Source organism: Populus euphratica, unplaced genomic scaffold, assembly GCF_000495115.2.
Source record: "Populus euphratica unplaced genomic scaffold, PopEup_1.0 scaffold20.1, whole genome shotgun sequence".
Classification (NCBI taxonomy): domain Eukaryota; kingdom Viridiplantae; phylum Streptophyta; class Magnoliopsida; order Malpighiales; family Salicaceae; genus Populus; species Populus euphratica.
Window position 1 is genome coordinate 2,302,840 of NW_011499854.1, and position 19,773 is coordinate 2,322,612.

General features: G+C 30.7%; 2 protein-coding genes across 3 annotated transcripts; both read left to right on the plus strand.

Moving 5' to 3' along the window:
- The first annotated feature begins 1,672 nt into the window (after positions 1-1,672).
- On the plus strand, positions 1,673-6,801 carry AVP1 (Inorganic H pyrophosphatase family protein). Its single transcript, XM_011021928.1, has 8 exons — positions 1,673-2,031; positions 3,312-3,886; positions 3,981-4,360; positions 4,456-4,542; positions 4,626-4,956; positions 5,605-6,015; positions 6,135-6,194; positions 6,304-6,801. The coding sequence occupies exons 1-8, from the start codon at positions 1,776-1,778 to the stop codon at positions 6,508-6,510; spliced, it is 2,307 nt and encodes a 768-aa protein (XP_011020230.1). The 5' UTR covers positions 1,673-1,775; the 3' UTR covers positions 6,511-6,801.
- A 5,129-nt stretch (positions 6,802-11,930) lies between these two features.
- Positions 11,931-15,542, plus strand: LOC105122671 (ankyrin repeat-containing protein At3g12360-like). 2 transcript variants are annotated; one of them, XM_011021931.1, is made up of 6 exons: positions 11,931-12,034; positions 12,130-12,287; positions 12,656-13,117; positions 13,307-13,465; positions 14,193-14,638; positions 14,826-15,542. In XM_011021931.1, exons 2-6 carry the CDS (start codon positions 12,158-12,160, stop codon positions 15,465-15,467), a joined length of 1,839 nt encoding a protein of 612 aa, XP_011020233.1. In that variant the 5' UTR covers positions 11,931-12,034; positions 12,130-12,157; the 3' UTR covers positions 15,468-15,542. The 2 variants fall into 2 exon arrangements, with proteins under 2 accessions (XP_011020233.1, XP_011020234.1); XM_011021932.1 differs by lacking the exon at positions 13,307-13,465.
- Positions 15,543-19,773: the final 4,231 nt, after the last annotated feature.

A 19,773-nucleotide genomic window follows, 5' to 3' on the forward strand; every position in this document is an offset into this window, starting at 1 on the left:
ACGATAAGGTTTGCTGTGTTGTTTTCAAAAAAATCTGTCCGTGTTCTTCTCAAGAAATTTCCCTGGTCTAGAGAAGCCCTCCTTGTGGATAAACATCTCTTCCATTCTTTTGGCCTTTTCTCCCGTAATATTATCTCTTTTTTTGTAATATCCAGCCCTTTTTTTTTCTAAAAAAAGAGAATCTCAACCTAGTTCATGTACTTTCAAGAAGCTAGTAAATTGAAACTTGTTTGTTTTTTATTTTTTATTTTTTTGATATACTAATATTAAAAATAAATAAAAATATATTATTTTAATATATTTTTAAATTAAAAATATTTTAAAAATAATCTTAGTTGGTTGGATAAGATAAAAAGCGTGGATGACTTGTTTAAAATCCGATTAAAATGAAATCTAATTTCAGTATATAAAAGCTAACACGAAAAGGTTCTTGATGGTGAAACTAGAATAAAAAATAAAAAACGTAATGACTATTTAAATACGCAAGTGTATACGGTTGTTGCCTGCCCCAGATAATATTACGTTCATGTGTTCAATATGGTAATTAAACTAATAATCATGTTGGCCTTCGATAAGAGTGGGGCCACCTCAGCAAACTCAATAATATATATTATTGTTGGTGGGATGCTAATCGAATAACACACGATCTTGTTCAAGCGTTCACACTTTATAGATATTTTTCATATAGTATGCTGATTTTATACTTCAATTCTTAGTTTTTTAATTTTATACTGCAAGTGACATGTCAACGTATCAGCCTAAAATGCCTGCTCCTCCACCCTTATTTTTTTCTAGATTAACGTACTGACTAGCTTACATACACCACAATTAAAATTAAAAAATATTACTTATAATAGCAAGTGATTTTTCAAATCAACGAATCAAATCCAATCCCCCATCTACTGATTTTCATGTTTCTTGTAATTTATTTTGATTTAGTACTTTCCATAATCAATGACGTGTTTTTGACATTATAATATAAGATTTTTTGTTATTATAAATATATTAAAATATTTTTTTTTATATTTTATATAAATATATTAAATCACTCAAGAATATCTAAAAGCTCATTAATTTAATATTTTTTGAAATAAAAAAATAATTTTAAAAACATGTTATAATATAAAAACAAACATTAATTTATATTTAAGTATGACTATAATTGTTAGGTGCTTTTCATTTAGAAATAATAATTTTTTACTTTTATTTTTAATATTAGTTTATTAAAATTATTTAAAAACATTAAAAAATATCAATTTAAAATAAAAAATAAAATTTTTTAATTTTTTTTAATTTTTTTAAAACACAAAAACAAACAAAAATATAAATTATCAAGTTAGAACCCCTTTTCACTCTTAAAAGTTTCAACATACTCAGTGTATTTAATAGAGTTTATAATAAATATTATTTGCTTTTAGATGATAATTAAAAATATTTTAATTTTAATTTTCACACCAGCTAAATAGCCTCCTGCTTGCCATTGATATTGTAATGTACAAACACGACCATAAATTCCCAAAATTTGAGCATAAATAATCCTAAAATAACCATACAAACCCAAAAAATAGCAAAACAATTATTCCAACCACATGAGCTGTATTTACCTTTTACCGATCGCCAGCAAGTCAGATCTGACTGTCACTCACTATAAATACCTGCCCTATTCTCTCTCTCTCTTCCGCTCTAACACGCATTCCTCATTTCTTTCCCAGTAACTTCTCTTTCTCTTCTGTCATTGGAGAAATTGATACAGAAATCAATTAGGGTTTGGATCCATGGTTTCGGTGATTTTGCCAGATCTGGGAACGGAGATTCTGATTCCGGCATGTGCCATTATTGGAATCGGATTCTCTCTCCTTCAGTGGCTGTTGGTTTCCAAGGTCAAGCTTGTACCGAGTTCTGCGGCGTCGAATAACAGTGGTGCTGCTGGAAAGAATGGGTACGGTGACTACTTGATTGAGGAAGAAGAAGGTCTTAATGACCATAATACTGTTCTTAAATGTGCTGAGATTCAAAATGCCATCTCTGAAGGTATAATATTATCAGTGTTTTGGTTGTTTTCTTGAGTTGGTTCTCGAAGTTGTGATTTTTGGGATTGTTGAGTTTAGATCTCTCGTTGATTTGGTGTTTTGGTTTGAAATGGAAGGAGATGCTCTGTTTTTGTTGGTAAAGTTTTGTTGTGGTATTGCATTTATTGTGAAGGATTATTTATGAGTTTCTGATATTATTTCTGGTTATGGACTTTGAGCTGACTGTGGAAAGTGTTTTTAAATTTTTTTTTTGTATGTTTTGTTTTTTATTTACTTTATTTTTTCAGCTTAAAGAAAAAAATCCAGTTCTTATATGAATATTTTTAAAAATATTCCTTTTACGCATGAGCTGGTGGCTAGTTCTGGAACTTGGTCTGAGGAGGTGTAGTTCCATTTATTTCCGGTGGTAACATATATTTTTTGCTTAGACCGAAGGAATGCTATTTGAGATCTAGCCAAGTTTTTGTTGTTTTATTCTGTTGGAATTATGGTAATGGTTATTTAGTAAAAACGCACGAAGACTATAGACGTCTGGTCATGACTAAAATGTTAAATGCTGTATTTTCTGGCATGCGGGCACTAGTATTGATATGCTGCTACCAACCTGTCAACCCTGATGCTTACTGGCTGGGAATGGCACCTTTTGCGGTTTTTGAGTTGATGGTTTGATGAAATTTTGCTAGATCTATAGGCTTTGATGAAGTTATTGTAAACCTTCAATAGATCTAAGCATTTTAGGCATAATTCTTCACCTGGTGTTGTTAATTAAGTTGATTAATTTCTCTTGACATCTTTTAAGGTTATCTGTGGTGAATCTCTTTTTGTTAGTTATCATTTGCATTAATGATTGTGAGGACTTCACTTCATTTTTTCATGTGCCGAGAGATTGTTTGGAATTACAACTAGGATGTGAAAACCAGATGCCTGGCGTCATACAAATATTGTGTCACCTCCATCTGTCTTTGGCAGATGATTTATAGGCCTGGAGTCCCCTTATTTAACTTCATACTTTATTGTTGAATATTAAAATATGAAGTATAAATGAACTTGTTGGAGTGGCCATGTCCAGGATTGTATCTGATAGCTTGTTATATATTCTCACAGTCCAATATTAGTGATTTGATGCCAAAGCATTTAAACAACTGAAAACACTATATGTTCTCACAGTCCAATAGTAGTGGTACTTCTACTTCATTTACACATCACTATGTTGTGGTGATAATGTTCTGTCATTATCATTTTTTTATACTAATTGTGGATGTGGATATTTTTACTTTGCAGGTGCAACTTCTTTCCTTTTCACTGAATATCAATATGTTGGAATTTTCATGGTTGCTTTTGCAATCTTGATTTTCGTTTTCCTTGGCTCTGTTGAGGGATTCAGCACTAAGAGTCAGCCTTGCACATATGAACCCTTGAAGATGTGCAAGCCTGCTCTTGCCACTGCTGGCTTCAGCACCGTATCCTTTGTCCTTGGTGCTGTCACTTCAGTGGTTTCTGGCTTTCTTGGGATGAAAATCGCAACCTATGCTAACGCCAGAACCACCCTGGAGGCAAGAAAAGGAGTTGGGAAGGCTTTCATCACTGCATTTAGATCTGGGGCAGTCATGGGTTTTCTCCTTGCTGCAAACGGACTCTTGGTGCTTTACATTACCATCAACGTCTTCAAGCTATACTATGGTGATGACTGGGAAGGGCTTTTTGAGTCGATAACTGGATATGGACTTGGAGGATCTTCCATGGCTCTCTTTGGCAGAGTTGGTGGAGGTATCTACACCAAAGCTGCTGATGTTGGTGCTGATCTTGTTGGTAAGGTTGAAAGGAACATTCCTGAGGATGACCCAAGAAATCCTGCTGTAAGTAATCCTGCTGTATAGAAATAACCTTTTTTCTTGAACATTGACATGGTTTCTGGATTGGGTTGTGTCTGATTTCCTTCTGTGATTGCAGGTGATCGCTGACAATGTAGGTGATAATGTTGGTGATATAGCTGGCATGGGATCCGATCTTTTTGGCTCATACGCCGAGTCCTCTTGTGCTGCCCTAGTTGTTGCTTCCATCTCGTCTTTCGGAATCAATCATGAATTTACTCCAATGCTATATCCTCTCATTGTCAGTTCTGTGGGTATCATTATTTGTCTGATAACCACCTTATTTGCAACTGATTTCTTTGAGATCAAGGCCGTGAAGGAAATTGAGCCAGCACTAAAGAATCAACTCATCATCTCAACTGTTCTGATGACTATTGGGGTTGCCATTGTTAGTTGGGTAGCTCTTCCATCTTCCTTTACCATCTTCAATTTCGGAACCCAGAAAGTTGTGAAGAATTGGTAAGATCTATTATTGATGTTCCTTTGAGAAAAACTTAGTGCCATTCTAGTTGGGTCATATTGTCTTAGCTTATGGCGTTGAATTCCAAATGCAGGCAACTCTTCTTGTGTGTTGCTGTTGGTCTCTGGGCTGGTCTTATTATTGGATTTGTAACTGAGTACTATACTAGCAATGCATACAGGTAAGCTTTTGTTCTACTTTTATTTCTAGTAACTGTTACCCAAATAATAGTTAGTTTAACACTTAATTTACAAAAACCTGCAGCCCTGTTCAAGATGTTGCTGATTCCTGCCGAACTGGAGCTGCCACTAATGTTATTTTTGGGCTTGCATTGGGATACAAATCTGTCATCATTCCTATCTTTGCTATTGCAGTCAGCATTTTTGTTAGTTTCTCTTTTGCTGCTATGTATGGTATTGCTGTAGCTGCCCTTGGAATGTTGAGCACCATTGCCACTGGGTTGGCAATAGATGCATATGGTCCCATTAGTGACAATGCTGGAGGTATTGCTGAGATGGCAGGGATGAGCCACAGAATCCGAGAAAGAACTGATGCCCTTGATGCTGCTGGAAACACCACTGCTGCTATTGGGAAGGTCTGAAAAACTATCTTGAGCTTTAACCACTTCCTTTTTAATTGCAGTTGATGTAAGCAATCTGTAGTTGCTTTTACATGTCATGTCAGAATGCGGGTTTGCATTTTTTTTTTTCATGCATTGATGTGTTTAGTCTGTGGTTTAACTGATTTTTTGTTATGGGATCACATTGAAGTGGTGCACACAGCACACAACCAGGTAGGCAACTTGCCCCAGCTGTAGTTTTGGTTTTCTTCCTTTCAAAAATGGAACTTCAGATTTCTTATTTTATGATTAGACAAGTTGGGCGTTACCATCTCATTGCAAATTCCCATGACCACTTATCATGGAATTGCCTCTCCCTTATCCAAATAAAAAGGAGAAATGAGAGTGCTTAATAGTGTTCCATGTGCTGTTCATTTCGGACACCTGATTTTGTTTTTAGGTGGGAACAAGGCTTCTGTAGGGGCCTTAATCTTTCTGGCAATCTATTATTTGTTGGGAGCTTGAGTCTTTTTGGCAGTGAAGTTGTATTTCTATCATTAGTTGTAGAACACGTTATTAATTTTGTTTTTGATTGAAAAGAAGCATCTGACAATGACTTGTTGAACTCACAGATCACAAGGTTCTATTCACACTTCTAATTGATCAATGTGCTGCCTTTTTCAGGGATTTGCCATTGGCTCTGCAGCTCTTGTCTCCCTGGCCCTCTTCGGTGCCTTTGTCAGCCGTGCATCTATCTCAACAGTCGATGTATTGACTCCAAAAGTTTTCATTGGTTTGATTGTGGGTGCAATGCTTCCTTACTGGTTCTCTGCCATGACAATGAAGAGTGTGGGAAGTGCAGCACTTAAGATGGTTGAGGAAGTTCGCAGGCAATTCAACACCATCCCTGGCTTGATGGAAGGCACTGCCAAGCCTGACTATGCCACCTGTGTTAAGATCTCCACTGATGCTTCTATCAAGGAAATGATCCCTCCCGGGGCGCTTGTCATGCTCACACCCCTCATTGTTGGGATCTTTTTTGGTGTTGAAACACTATCTGGTGTCCTTGCTGGATCCCTTGTGTCTGGTGTCCAGGTAATGCTAAGGCTACTGGTCAACAGAATGTCCCTAGTCAACATAAATTTGAGATCATATTTGTTCAGGTTATAGATGTCCCGTTACCACTTGTCTGATCGTTTATTTCTGTTGTTCAGATTGCCATCTCTGCCTCCAACACTGGTGGTGCATGGGATAATGCCAAGAAATATATTGAGGTATTGATCGAGTGAGCTTTATTACTTCTTTATTTGTAATTTGGTGTGCGTGCTGAAATAAAGGGTTCTGTAATGCGAATATGCCATGTATTTGTTCTGTTGGAAACAGGCTGGTGCTTCAGAGCATGCAAGATCTCTTGGCCCTAAAGGATCAGAGCCACACAAGGCAGCTGTTATTGGGGACACCATTGGGGATCCATTGAAGGATACATCTGGACCATCACTTAACATCCTCATCAAACTGATGGCTGTTGAATCACTCGTCTTTGCTCCATTCTTTGCCACGCACGGTGGCCTGCTCTTCAAGATATTCTGAGAATGAGAACCGGACAGGCAGAAGAAATGGTCCCACCAGTCCCATCTCTCATGTTTTGCCCTACTATTCATCTTTACCTCAATATATGTAGTTTGTAGTTCGTGATGACTTTAAATTTCTCTCCTCGTGTTGAATGGTGGAGAAAATCTTCCCTGTTAGGGGGTTGATGATGACAACGATAATGACGATAATCAATCTAGTGAAGAGAGCTGGACCAAAGTTGTCATTTTGTTTTCTAGTAAGAACAGTTAATTTTGCATATTTTACGCAATTTTGATTGATGTTCTCTCTTGCTGTCTTTTCATTTTTCTTTTCTGTTCTCTACGCCAAATAGTTTAATCAGCTGTTGTGTAAAATGCACAAACACGCCCCGGCTGCCTAATTAATAATAATAATAATAATAATCCTCAGTGGATTTGCATGATGATTTTTATTCTCCTAGGATTTATTGGTCCTTCAATTTTCTTTTTTCTAATTTGATTCTTAAGAATTGATTTAATTTAATGCGTGCATGTATGGATTTTTTACAATTTAGTTTTTATTGTCATGATGTTTACAAGGAGAGACATGTTATTGTAAAATGAAAAAACGAGAATGGGACAAAACAGTTTTTATTGGTAATGTTTGTTTTTGAAAATTAGTTTTTGCAAAATTATTTTTAAAATTTTTTTATATTTGTTTGTTAATAGAAAAAATATTCAATGAAAAATATTTTTTGATTAGCAGAAAGTACTTTTCAGTAAAAAAAAATTGAATTGATTTTTAGAAAAGTGTTTTATTTTTTTACTGTGTTTGTTTTCTGAAAAATAATTTTCAGAAAATCACTTTATAAATTTTTTTGTATTTGTTTGCTTTTATGAAAGTTAATCAATGGAAAATACTTTTCAGTAAAAAAAAAATTTAACTTGGTTTTTAAAAAAGTTTTTTTCTGAAAAATTCAGGTAAAAAACACTTTCTGAAAATTGTGAAAAATTTAGAAATATCATTATTTGCTAATTATATCAAATTCTATCCTTAATCTTTTAATTGCTATATATATTTTATTTTGAGTATTTATTTTTTAATTTCATACCTTAAAATTAAATTTTTATATTAACTTTGATCTTTATTTTTATAATTGTTATTTGCTTTTTTTTTTATTGTAATTTTTTATTAATCAAATTTAATTCTTATTATTTTGATTGTTAATTATTTTATTTGAAATAATTTATGAAATATTGATTATTATTATTTTAATTTTTTCAACTTTAATTTTTTTAATTTTTTAGATTTGATTTCTATTATTTTATTTAATATAATTTATAAAATTATATTTTTTTTCAATTTCTTTCTTATTCAACTATTTAATTTGTAAGATTTGTTCTTTATTATATCAATAAAATTAAAAAATATAAAATATTAATAAATTATTTTCCAGTTCATCCTTTATGACATAACTAAGTATTGGAAACTGTTTTTTAATTTATTTTTCATTACACTACTAAATATTAAAAAATAATTTATTTTTTTTTTAAAAAACAAGACCTGGGTAAATACATTTTCCACCCGTGCCTTTTTCTACACATTTATTTTAATTTTTATATAAATAAATTTCGCAAAGTGCTCCGCGACAACGACTGAGTTTCTGTGTGCTACTGTTCAAAAACTGATAAAAGTTTTCCTCGGCGAGCATCGAACAAGCTGGAAACAAAAAGAAAAATACACGCCGTCGCATGCCAGAGGGGAAGAAGCACCAAATGGGACGTCATTAATTCGAGACTGTAAAACATATATCCATAGAATCAATACGGAGTCCAACAACGTAAAATATATATCAATGGATGCATTTTATATAATATATATAACTGCTGGTTTGTACTTAGCCCTGCATTGGGTTGAAATTTGTACAGTGGGGGGGAGGGGAAGGAGGTCTACCTCTAAAGCTTTCTCAGCTGTCTAGCGGCTCCTTTAGCCGAATTATTTCCTTATCCTTTTGAGCTACTGTGATATTAAGGTTTCTTATTTCATCTTCCTGGCCGATTACCTGATTTTTTAGGGAGTTTCTTTCTAAATTGACAGTAGAAATTCACTTGATTTTCAGTCACTTGAACTTGGTGGCTTCTAAGATGCCCTTCCCACCAGAAAAAAGGCTTTGCTTTTCTCCGTTGTTTGTTTCTCCAGTTGCCTTCACCCACTCAGCGCCACAGCCACGCTTTGCTATGGGGGCCCTGGAGCTCCAAAGTTTTGAAGAGTTTCAACCTCACCCTTGAAATATTAGCTTTCCATAATGGTTTGGCGTTTTACCAAAAACAATATCACATTTCCTACTTGTTTATAAGCTCTCCTCGTTTCGAAATCCCCTTCTTAAAGAAACTCCTGTCAGAAATCCATTTTAATTATCATGGTTCAAATTAATTATAAATGAATAGAAAATTAATCTAAAAGAATTTTTAATTTTTTTCACTCAAAAAACCCTTAATTTTTTAGATTTAATTCTTAATTTATGATGAATCATCAAACATTGATAATGGTAGAAATTGATTCTAATTAATTCTTCAATTTTTTAATTTCTAAAATTCACTATTAAAAAAAGATGGATAAAGAGTTTTTAACTTAATTTTTTTCAGATTTTACACCCCTTCTCACTTTATTTTTACCTTTTCTCTTTCTTTTTATGATTTAGTTTTCATTTTAAATCAAAATTTAGATTCATATTGTCAAAAAATATTTAGTTACATAATGTTTGGTTCAAAAATCTTATTTAAAAATACATCTAAATAAATATGAAATTATTGAAATATTAAAAAGCATATTGCAAATATACTAGTTGTAAAGTGAATAACAATGAAGTTTTAAGGACAAAACATTCATTACTATAACTAATTTTATTATTAGCATGTATGCTACGTTTTTTTTATATCAACTGTAAATTTGAATATATATTTAGTTTATATACTAGTATTTTATTATTATTTTTATATTAAAAATATGCTTGCTACTAGTTATGTCTTTACATGCTTATAGTTTTAAACATATATCAACTTTAATCTCTTGTTATATGTTTTTTGTTTAGCATGTTTTTGTGATAATAAATCAAATATCTTTGCTAGCTAGTCTAATTAATATATATATATATATATATAATTTAATTTACAATATTAAGTTTTTTTATATAATATAAATTAATTGTGAAAGAGTTTTTGAACATCTTTAAAACTTAAGTTTTTATTCAACTTCCTCTTTAGTTGTTATATTTTTACATATATATTTAATTTTTTAAAAGCTTATATCCATGTTATGATTTTTTTCTTTTTTTCTTTTAGAAAGTTTTTATATATGTTTATTTTAAAGTTATAATTTATCTTCTAAAATTATTTTTCATGCATTTGGATGGTTTGATGCATATAATAAATCTTGTTAATTTATATTTTTCAATAAATTAATTATTTTTTTGTTTATTATAATTTATGTTATCTTACTTATATTTTATAAGATTGACATCAAAATAACTAATCAATTTTTTTTACATATATATTATTATTTATATATACAAAAAGTTAATATGGTAAATAAATATGGTCTAAAAAATCCCATCTAAGGAGATTAAATTTTAAATGAGATCATTTGTGATTTCTCTAATTTTCACTAAAAATTTACTTAGTAAAATTATTATTCACATAATGCTATTTTTATATACAATATAATTTATAAATGAAATAATTACAATCAAATAAATTTCAATGAACAAAATACAGTTTAATATAATAATCTAATGAATGCGAATTATATCAAACACCTTGTATTTTTGGTGTGATAATTTAATTTTTTCACTGAAAAATAATATGAAATCAAAATATAGGTTTTGTCAAATAAATTTTAATTTTATAAGGCGCAAGGTGTATTAAAAAAATCAAAATTCTTTCTATTCAAAACACAAAGTCTTAAAAAAATCGTTAACGAAATTTACCCATCATAGCAGCTCTCTCTCTCTCTCTCCTTTTGTGTTATGCTTAGATTTACAAACATTATGGCTTCAAAATTCAAAAAAAAAAAAAACATATCAACATCATTAAACTGTCTTCTTCCTCGTATTTTATTCTTTAGAGTTTGAGCATTATTGTATTCTTAACAAGAAAAGATTCATTCTTCACCACAATAAAATATTCATTATTTTAAATTAATTAAGAACCATTGTTTAATTTAGATGCTTTTGTAATGTCCTTCCATTATTCAAAACATGTAATATTTTTTTATTCATATTATTGTACTTATTTAATGGACACCAAACAAATAATAAATTATTTATTTAAGATCTATTTGATTTTTTATTTACATGTATATATTAATTTCCAAATAGTTCAATATTTTTTATTTAATTATTTAATTTTGATAATTTTTTATGAGCAGAAAAATGTTTCATACAACGCTTATTATATTGTATAAATCATTAATAAAAACAAATCTTATCACTATGTATAAAAAGTTTTTAATCAACATGAAAATTCTATATTTTCACATCTTTAAGTTTTATCTATAAAAAAAAGTTGTATAGGAAAATAAAAATAAGATTAAGTTATAAATGAATTTAAGAAAATATAAAAAGTAATATATTATTTCTGAAAAAATGTGTCCTTATTGACTCCAGTTTTTCTTATGTGTCCATAGATTGCAGATGTGCCGGCCCGCTCTTTTCGATCTTCTCCAAAGTATTAGATACATCAAAAGAATATGTAGAGGCTGCGTTTTAAAATATAATTTTTTTATAAATGTATTAAAATAATATTTTTTATTTTTTAATATTTATTTTTGATACCAACTTATTAAAACTATAAAAAAATATTGAAAAAATTATTTTTTTTGAAGAAAATTAAATTTAAAACAATTAATATTTTTACCGGCACTTGAAAACACAATTGATGAAGACATATCTCATTATTATTAAGTCAACTTGCCGAGGAACACGTTGACAAGTTGGGTTGGACGAAGCTTCTAAGTTCATTGAGGTCTTATTTTATTGAGGACAAACTACAAATATGTCCTCCATCTATTTGTTGGGTTTCGATTATGTTGTTCTCCTCCTAATTGCACCAATTTTACCCTTATTCTACTCAAAGCTTTATATCTTTATATCACATTTAAATTTATTTGTATAAAACTTATGATTATTTGTATTCCATAATCATAAGTCTTGTGAGTTTTAATTTTAGATAACGATGAAAAAAACGAATATGAATTTTGAGAAGATTATTGTGTGATGAGGAAGTTGTGTCAAGAACACATGTATGGTTATGGGATAAATATTTGATTTAAGGGAAGAAACGATGAGCACTATGCGGACCGGTTGAGGGTAGCATTGGCTCAATTGCAAGTAGAGGAATCAAATCAAAACCTGTCAGATAAATGAAGGGCACATTTGTAGTTTGTAGTTTGACTGGAAAGAAGTTCAGCTTTAGAAACCAGAGTTCCTTTCGTCTCCTTTCCACGCTGTTTCTGAGCCATTTCATCGTGGCTTCCTCTCTGTAGCCAAACATTTTCCCAGCTCGAGGTATGTCCTTGATATATGTTGATCATTAAGCTATATTGCTACCCGGGTCATCTTTTCTGATTACAAAGTACATGCTCTTGGGTTGTTTTTCTTAGGCTGATCAAGACCTGGTAATTGGGAAACATGGCAGCACTGGAGATTACAGATGGCATTAACATTAATGCTGCTATAGATAGTGTCCAGAATGGACGGCATAACCATAATATTGAGCTCGTAGTAGTCCCTCAACAACCACCTCCTACTGGTGATGGAGGTAATTTATTAAGCTGGAGGTTTAATTATAGTTCTTGTTAACTTTATATTTTGGGAGTCTGCATTTTGCAATGGCCCAGTAGAGAGAAAAAAAAGTTTCTCTTGTAACGTTTTCAATGATTGAAAACATTAGTGGGAATTTCATGTGATTTTAGCAGAAGAAGGGAAAAAACAAGAATTGTAATCATAGTGACCTAAATGGGTATGATGCAGTGAAAATTTCATTTCTCCATTTCTATTGTTCGATTTCCTGCATCTGACAGTATGAAATCTAGAAGTTCTATTCAATAATTGCAAGTTAATGATGTTTAATGTAAAGCATTAGTCTTCTATAAAATCAATACTTTTTTAATTATTTCTTCCTGACAGTGGAAAGAAAAAGGCACTTGCAATTGTATCAAGCCACTCTGAGTGGTGATTGGGACACAGCTGAAGGCATTTATAAGTTATTTCCTGGAGAAGTTAATGCTAGGATAACTAAGCGAGGGGAGACTGCTCTACATATTGCAGCTGCTGCGGAGCACACTCATTTTGTGAAACAGCTTGTTGGATTGATGAGCAAAGAGGCTTTAACTTATAGAAGTAGTGCTGGCAATACAGCATTTTGCTTTGCTGCTATATCTGGAGTTGAGGCACTTGCCAGAGTCATGATGGAGGAAAAACGCGATTTGGCAATGACTCGAGGTAGAGGAAACCTGTTACCAATTTACATGGCAACTCTATTGGGGCATAGAGGGATGGTATCATATCTTTATGATGAAACAAGCGAGCAGTTAACCGATGATGATCGCATAAAGTTACTTGTTGCTTTGATCAACAGTGACATATATGGTGAGCAATCCTTTCGATAGTTTGCTATCATTTAGATATTAAATTTATTTTCATAAATGAATCAATCTGTTTTAGTTTGTGATTGCTACTACCCAGAAGAGAAATTCAACATTCAACCCTGAGACAACTTATTCGTAAGCCTTTGAAAATCCAACTTGTTTACATATTTTTGAATCCTTTTGTTCTCAGATGTAGCATGGAAAATGCTAAAAGAACATCGCGGGTTGGCCTATGCTCGTGATGAACATCAGCTGACGGCATTGCATGCATTTTCTCAGAAGTCTTGTATGCCTTCAAACATTGTCGATCAAAGTCCTCCAGGATTTTGGAACAAATGCCTCAACCCCTGTTAGTTCTCTGATGCTCCAAATCTCTATTTCCTTAGAAAGAAAACCAATCCGAAAATTTCATCCTGTTAGAGAATGCAAAAGATTAACTTTGTATCTTTATCATATTCATGAGCACCTTATACATCTATTTCATGGATGCATATATTCAAGCTTGCAAGCTTGTCTGTTATAAGGAATTGGTGATAGAAAGCATCAAGAATATTCATTTGCTCCTTATTGATACATTTCAACTGTACACAAGTATATGATTATATAGGTTGTACAAGAATTCTAATCGGGTAGATAATTCTAATCTAGGCGGGTAATTATTCTTATACATAAATATAGCTTAATTAGAGGTAACGGTCAAATTCTAAATTTGTTCCTTACAATTTCTCCTTCAAATCTTCTGCAATAATTCTCCTACAATTTCTCCCTCAAATCTTATGCAATAACTCACACCAACAAGTAGCTCTTATCATTTTATCTTCAATATTTGTTTTTTAAAAAATATCCAACAATCATGTAAACGATGCACAAAGAAATTTATAGCAATTAAACTTTTAAACACACCATCATTCTTGCAGAAGTGATATATTGTATACCTCAACACACAAAATATTTCGAAATGTTACTGATTTATCAGATCTGTTCACTCGTTGGCTAGCTACATTTATGTTTTACATCTTTGATTTAGAACTTAACCCCATTTCCCACAATTCAGTTTTGTTATATTTAATCCTCAGTTTCAGAAGTCAAATTGGCTCGGATGAAGAAACTTATGCACAAACAAGCACTTGACATAATCCAGTACCTTTGGGAACAAGTTGTATTGTTGGATGATGCAACAATTTCTCGTCAGATTGGAGAGCCCTTCCCATTGATATTCACTGCTGCAGAAAGAGGGAATCTTGACTTTCTAACAATACTCATTCGCTTGTATCCTGAGTTGATCTTCAAAGTTGAGCACAATATGTATAGCATATTTCATATTTCTATCTTGAATCGTCACGAGGACATCTTCAAGATTATATACCAGATTGGTTCTATCAAGAATTTGATAACAACATACAAAGATAGAGAAGGAAATAATATGCTGCATTTGGCTGCAAAAGTACTGGAATCACCAAGCCGACTTAATGTTATACCAGGAGCAGCTTTACAACTGCAACGCGAATTGCTGTGGTTTGAGGTGACTTTTCTCACTCTTTCCATCAACCAAATACATTTGATTGTAGGTCATATGCATTAAGCCAACCTAATTCGTCCATCAAATGTGGATCACAATATGATAGGCGGATAAGATGTTCATATGCACATGCGATATTCTCCTTTTATATATGAATCTCACAGTCTCTCTACATGATAATGATTTCTAGGAAGTGAAAAAAGTCGTTCAACCACGGCACATTGAAGAAAAAAATACTAATGGGAAAACTCCTGGAGCTTTATTTATAGAACAGCACAAGGACTTGATGAAAGAAGGGGAGCAATGGATGAGAGATACTGCTGATTCATGCATGCTTGTAGCAACACTTATTGCCACTGTGGTTTTTGCAGCAGCTTTTACCGTACCAGGAGGTAATCTACAAGATAAAGGGACTCCTGTTTTCCTTAAGGAAATTGCATTCAAATTCTTTGCCATATCAGATGCAATATCTCTAGTAACCTCTGCCTCATCCTTGTTAACCTTCTTGTCAATTCGCACTTCTCGGTACGCAGAACAAAATTTTCTTTGGTCATTGCCTAACAGGTTGATTATCGGACTCACAACACTTTTCATATCAATTGGGGCAATGATGGTAGCCTTTATGGCAACATTTTTCCTTGTTTTCAGCAATAAATTACTACCATATTCTATCCCTATTGCTGTCGTTGCTTCTTTTCCAGTCATTTTCTTCATTTGGCAGCATTTCCGTTTATTCGTTGACATGATCCATTCAACTTATACGTCTCGGTCACTTTTCAAGCCAAATAAAGCTCCTCTCTTTTCCAAGAAACTCAAGACAAAGGTTGCTTAACTTCCATGTATTATTATTCTACAGAATGCTTTCACATCTGTAAGAAAATGCTTGCGTTCATGTTATAAAAGTCGTTCTTATTTTGCATGAATAGTTTTCCTGTATTCAGTTCCTGAATATCCTGAGTTGATCTTAAAAATTGAGCACAATATTTATAGCATATTTCATATTTCTATCTTGAATGGTCATGAGGACATCTTCAAGATTATATACCAGATTGGTTCCATCAAGAATTTGGTAACAACATATAAAAATAGAGCCTTTTTTAAAGTGTTTTTAATTCTAAAATGGATCAAAACAATATTCTTTTATTTTTTAAAATTTATTTTTAATATTAGGACATTAAGATAATTTGAAAATATAAAAAATTATTAATTTTAAAAAATAAAAATATTTTTAAAATATAATAACAGTTTGTTCTGGAAGTCATGTAAGCCAGGCTTGATTCGAATGAATCGCTATAAATGTACTTGATTTGAAGCTACTTGTACTTGGTTCTTTGCCAAACATAGAAAGGCGTTGCTTTTTCCATTGTTTAACCAGTAATATCCTTTATGCTATCAATGAACCTGCCCTGAAGAAGTAGAACTTCTGCTGCTAGTGCAGAGACTCGGTCATTCTTCTTCTTCTTCTACTGTGTTCTTCTTTCATTTTTCAATTAATCATTTTTAAGCCTCAAGCTCCGTGTGTTAAGTAATTTCATTTTCTTTTTGTTAAATTACAGTAACTTTATTAAAACATGACTTAAGATTAATATGTAACAAGGTTCAGGTGCAGATTATGTGTCAGAAAAATCAATCTAAATTGATGAATTTTTAATACCATTGTTTTAACAAAAAATAATTAAAATAAAGTCAATGAATTTTTAATCTATGTTTTATCATGGATTAACTAGACTAAGATTTTTTACCAATTGGATCAATTATTCTTTTTTTTTAAAAAAAAAAAAACTAGACCATTTTTTTTTAATTAGAACTAGTTAAGATTTCGGATTAATCGGATCTGTCCAGTATCTATAAAACACATAATAAAACAAATTGTTTAGTCCATATCAAAGCATACCGAACACAATACAACATAATTGTTTTTCTAGCTATGTCCTATTCATTAACTGTCCAACATACCAAACACTATCTAATAGAATTGAACTTTAAAATGTGCTTGTAAACTTTCAACTGGTTCTATGATTGAATTAAAATTTATATATATTTTTTTAACAAGCTCATCTTACTTATCCTAACTTGTTTTTAATTCCAAAACCCATGGAAAAAAATTAAATAAATTATAAAGTTCAATTTTTAACAAATATACCTTTGAAAAATAAAATTAAAAATAAAAATCCATATAAAAAAAAGCTAAAAAAAATTATGAAACATAACTTCTAACAAAATCAATGTTTAAAGATGAAATTGATTTAAAAAAATATAAATAGAAAAATTAAAATTAAATTTAATATAAAAATAAAATGATAGGACACCTTTAATTTTGGTAGTCCAACTCGAATCCCGAGAAGAAGAGAAAGAAAAAAAATAATAAAAAAAAGTTGTTAAAGCCTCTTTATCGACGAATACCATACCATTGGCAAGAGCTTGTTGTGCTACTTTAAATAGAACCATGGATGACGATGTTCCAACACCTGAGAAAGTTGCATACATTGCCAAAGCGCATAGGCTTCACCCTACATGTGTCATATGCGTTTCACACACCAATCAAATTATCTTGCTTGTCTTTTTTTGTGCCTAATTGTTTTTTGTTTTAAATTTGATTTTTCAAACCTTAATTGTTTTAAATAAGTAAATTAATCAAAAAAATTTCTCAACACCATGGAATCCTAGTATCTAGGCAATTAAAAAAAATTTCAAGTCCAATTACAAGTAAACTCAATTTAAAAGAATTAAAATAAAGAAATAAAGAAAAAAAACAAGGGGGTTGACTTTCTCCCTTGATTGTGAAATTTAATCCTTATGTTTGCCAGAAAAAAAGCTTAATACTTGTCTAATGCTCAAATTTGGTTTCTTAGTTTTAATTTTTTAATTGAATTTATTTTCATTTAATTTTTTCAAGTTAAACACAAGTTAATTTTTTTTTTCGACACCGCGAGCAGCTAATACTAAGCCAAGCAAAATGAAATAAATAAAAAAAATCAATTTTAAATTATACTAATATAAAAAAATCAAATAAAAAAATTTAGATGATGAAAAGAAAAAACTACAACAAAGAGAAAACATTTAGCAAATCCATAATATTTCCTCTTATAATATACATGAAAAGTCTGATATCTTTTTTATTTTTTTTAATGTATAAACATTTGATGATAAGAAAAAATTGGTGTTTTAAATTGATGACCAGTAGATTTACTCGGAACTAAGACTATTATAACTTGTTATTTTAATTTTTTAAGTTGATCTATGACTTAATTTTTATTCCATATCATTTAATTCTGAGTTATTTATTTTATCATCAAGGAATTATTACTTAATAAAATTAATATTATTGATGAATATGCATAGATTTAGAATTGCAATCAATGGAAGTTTACTTTTGCCAAAACAAAAGAATAAAAATAAAAGCTTGCTTGGATATTTGAAGGATTTCTCGATTTCAAGTGGCACTAAATTAAAGTTTATTTAATAGATAATTAAATTGATTTTTGAAAGTACATGATTGTAAAAGATAGGCAAATGCATGCCTACCATGTTCAATATTTTTCAACATAATTGTCATATTCCTCTATATTAGAAAAAAAACTTGGGAAAAAGAAAGCATGAAAATGTTGATTGCCCACATGACTGTTTATCCTCGATTTACATGTTCATGATGGCTACTCCATAGACGACTTGTTCTTTAATATCACAGGATAATGATTGATTATTCAACATTCATTCTCATGAATTCTACTCATTTATTAATCTATATTTTTGGCTTTGTATTTTGTTGCTTAAAATTTTAAAGTATAGTTTTTTAGATGTTTCATAGCTAATTTTCACAGTATTCATCCTCATGTGTGTAGCTTTTCTTTTATATAAAAAATCTCAATCTCTAGGCTTGATGGTAAAATAAATATTATTGTCTTATATCTCATTTAATTTCTTAAATTTGAACATTAAAAATAAAAAAAAAAACTATTTAATTAATTATATTTCTAAGTTAAAAGATGTTTATTAAAAAGATACATCAATTTAGAAAAGAATTATAATCTAGCCATAATATGAATACAAGAAATTACAATCACCATAGTATTTGTTTGTTTAGTATTATGATGCATTATTTTTTAAAATTATTTTTAAATTTTTTATATCAGCACATAAAAACTATAAACAATACTAAAAATTTTAATCAATTTAATATTTTGTAAATGAAATACACTTTTAGAATATATATAAAAAAATTACTTCATTTCTAAATGCCCGCTAAATTAAAAAACAATACTTTCAAAAATCAGAATATACCAAAAATATAATAAAAGGTGTCTGACTCAATCAATAAGAAAGAAAAAGATATTTCGGTAGTCAATCCATGAATTCCGTGCGGTTTTAGTTTATTGATATTAAATTAATGGAATCCAAACGACCTATATTTCATCCAATCGTACATTGGTCCTATTTACAGAAACGACACCCACAACTGTCGTGGCGTGGCCTCCGATTCGGACGGAAGTTAATGCCCAGAGCAGGTCAAAGTGATGATGTCGTGAAATAGGCCCTGTCCAGTTGAAACCTTAAACTGACAAAGGGGCCCACAAGACTTGCTTAAATGTCCAAAAAGGCCCCAAATCATACGGGCATCGTTGCCATCAATAAGGTTGGTTTCGTACTTTGGAAACTACAAATTAACACACGCAATTCTGGGAAACCCTCAAATCAGACCCTAACATATTATTCTGTCACTACGGAGTCCTAAGAAAAATAATTTATCAATTAAATTTCACAAAGTACTAATAAAAAATATTTTTTATTTTTTAAAAATTATTTTTAGATCATCACATAAAAATAATTTAAAAATATAAAAAATATATTAATTTAAAAAAAATAATTTTTTTAAAAAATATTTTTTAAACATAACCTCAAACAGAGCCTAAAAATTTTCTCATTATATGCTTCTTTCCAATCTAGTTGATTTTTATTCAAATTAAAGACATTATTTTATTGCATATAATCAGAAATATTAAGAATATATTTGATCAGTAGATAGAGTATTTGAAAAAAAATGTTAAGAAAGTAAAAATCAAATAATAAAATGTTTTTTTTATATATTTATACACTTTTTTAATGAAAAATTATGGAATGTATAATAAATATTATACATG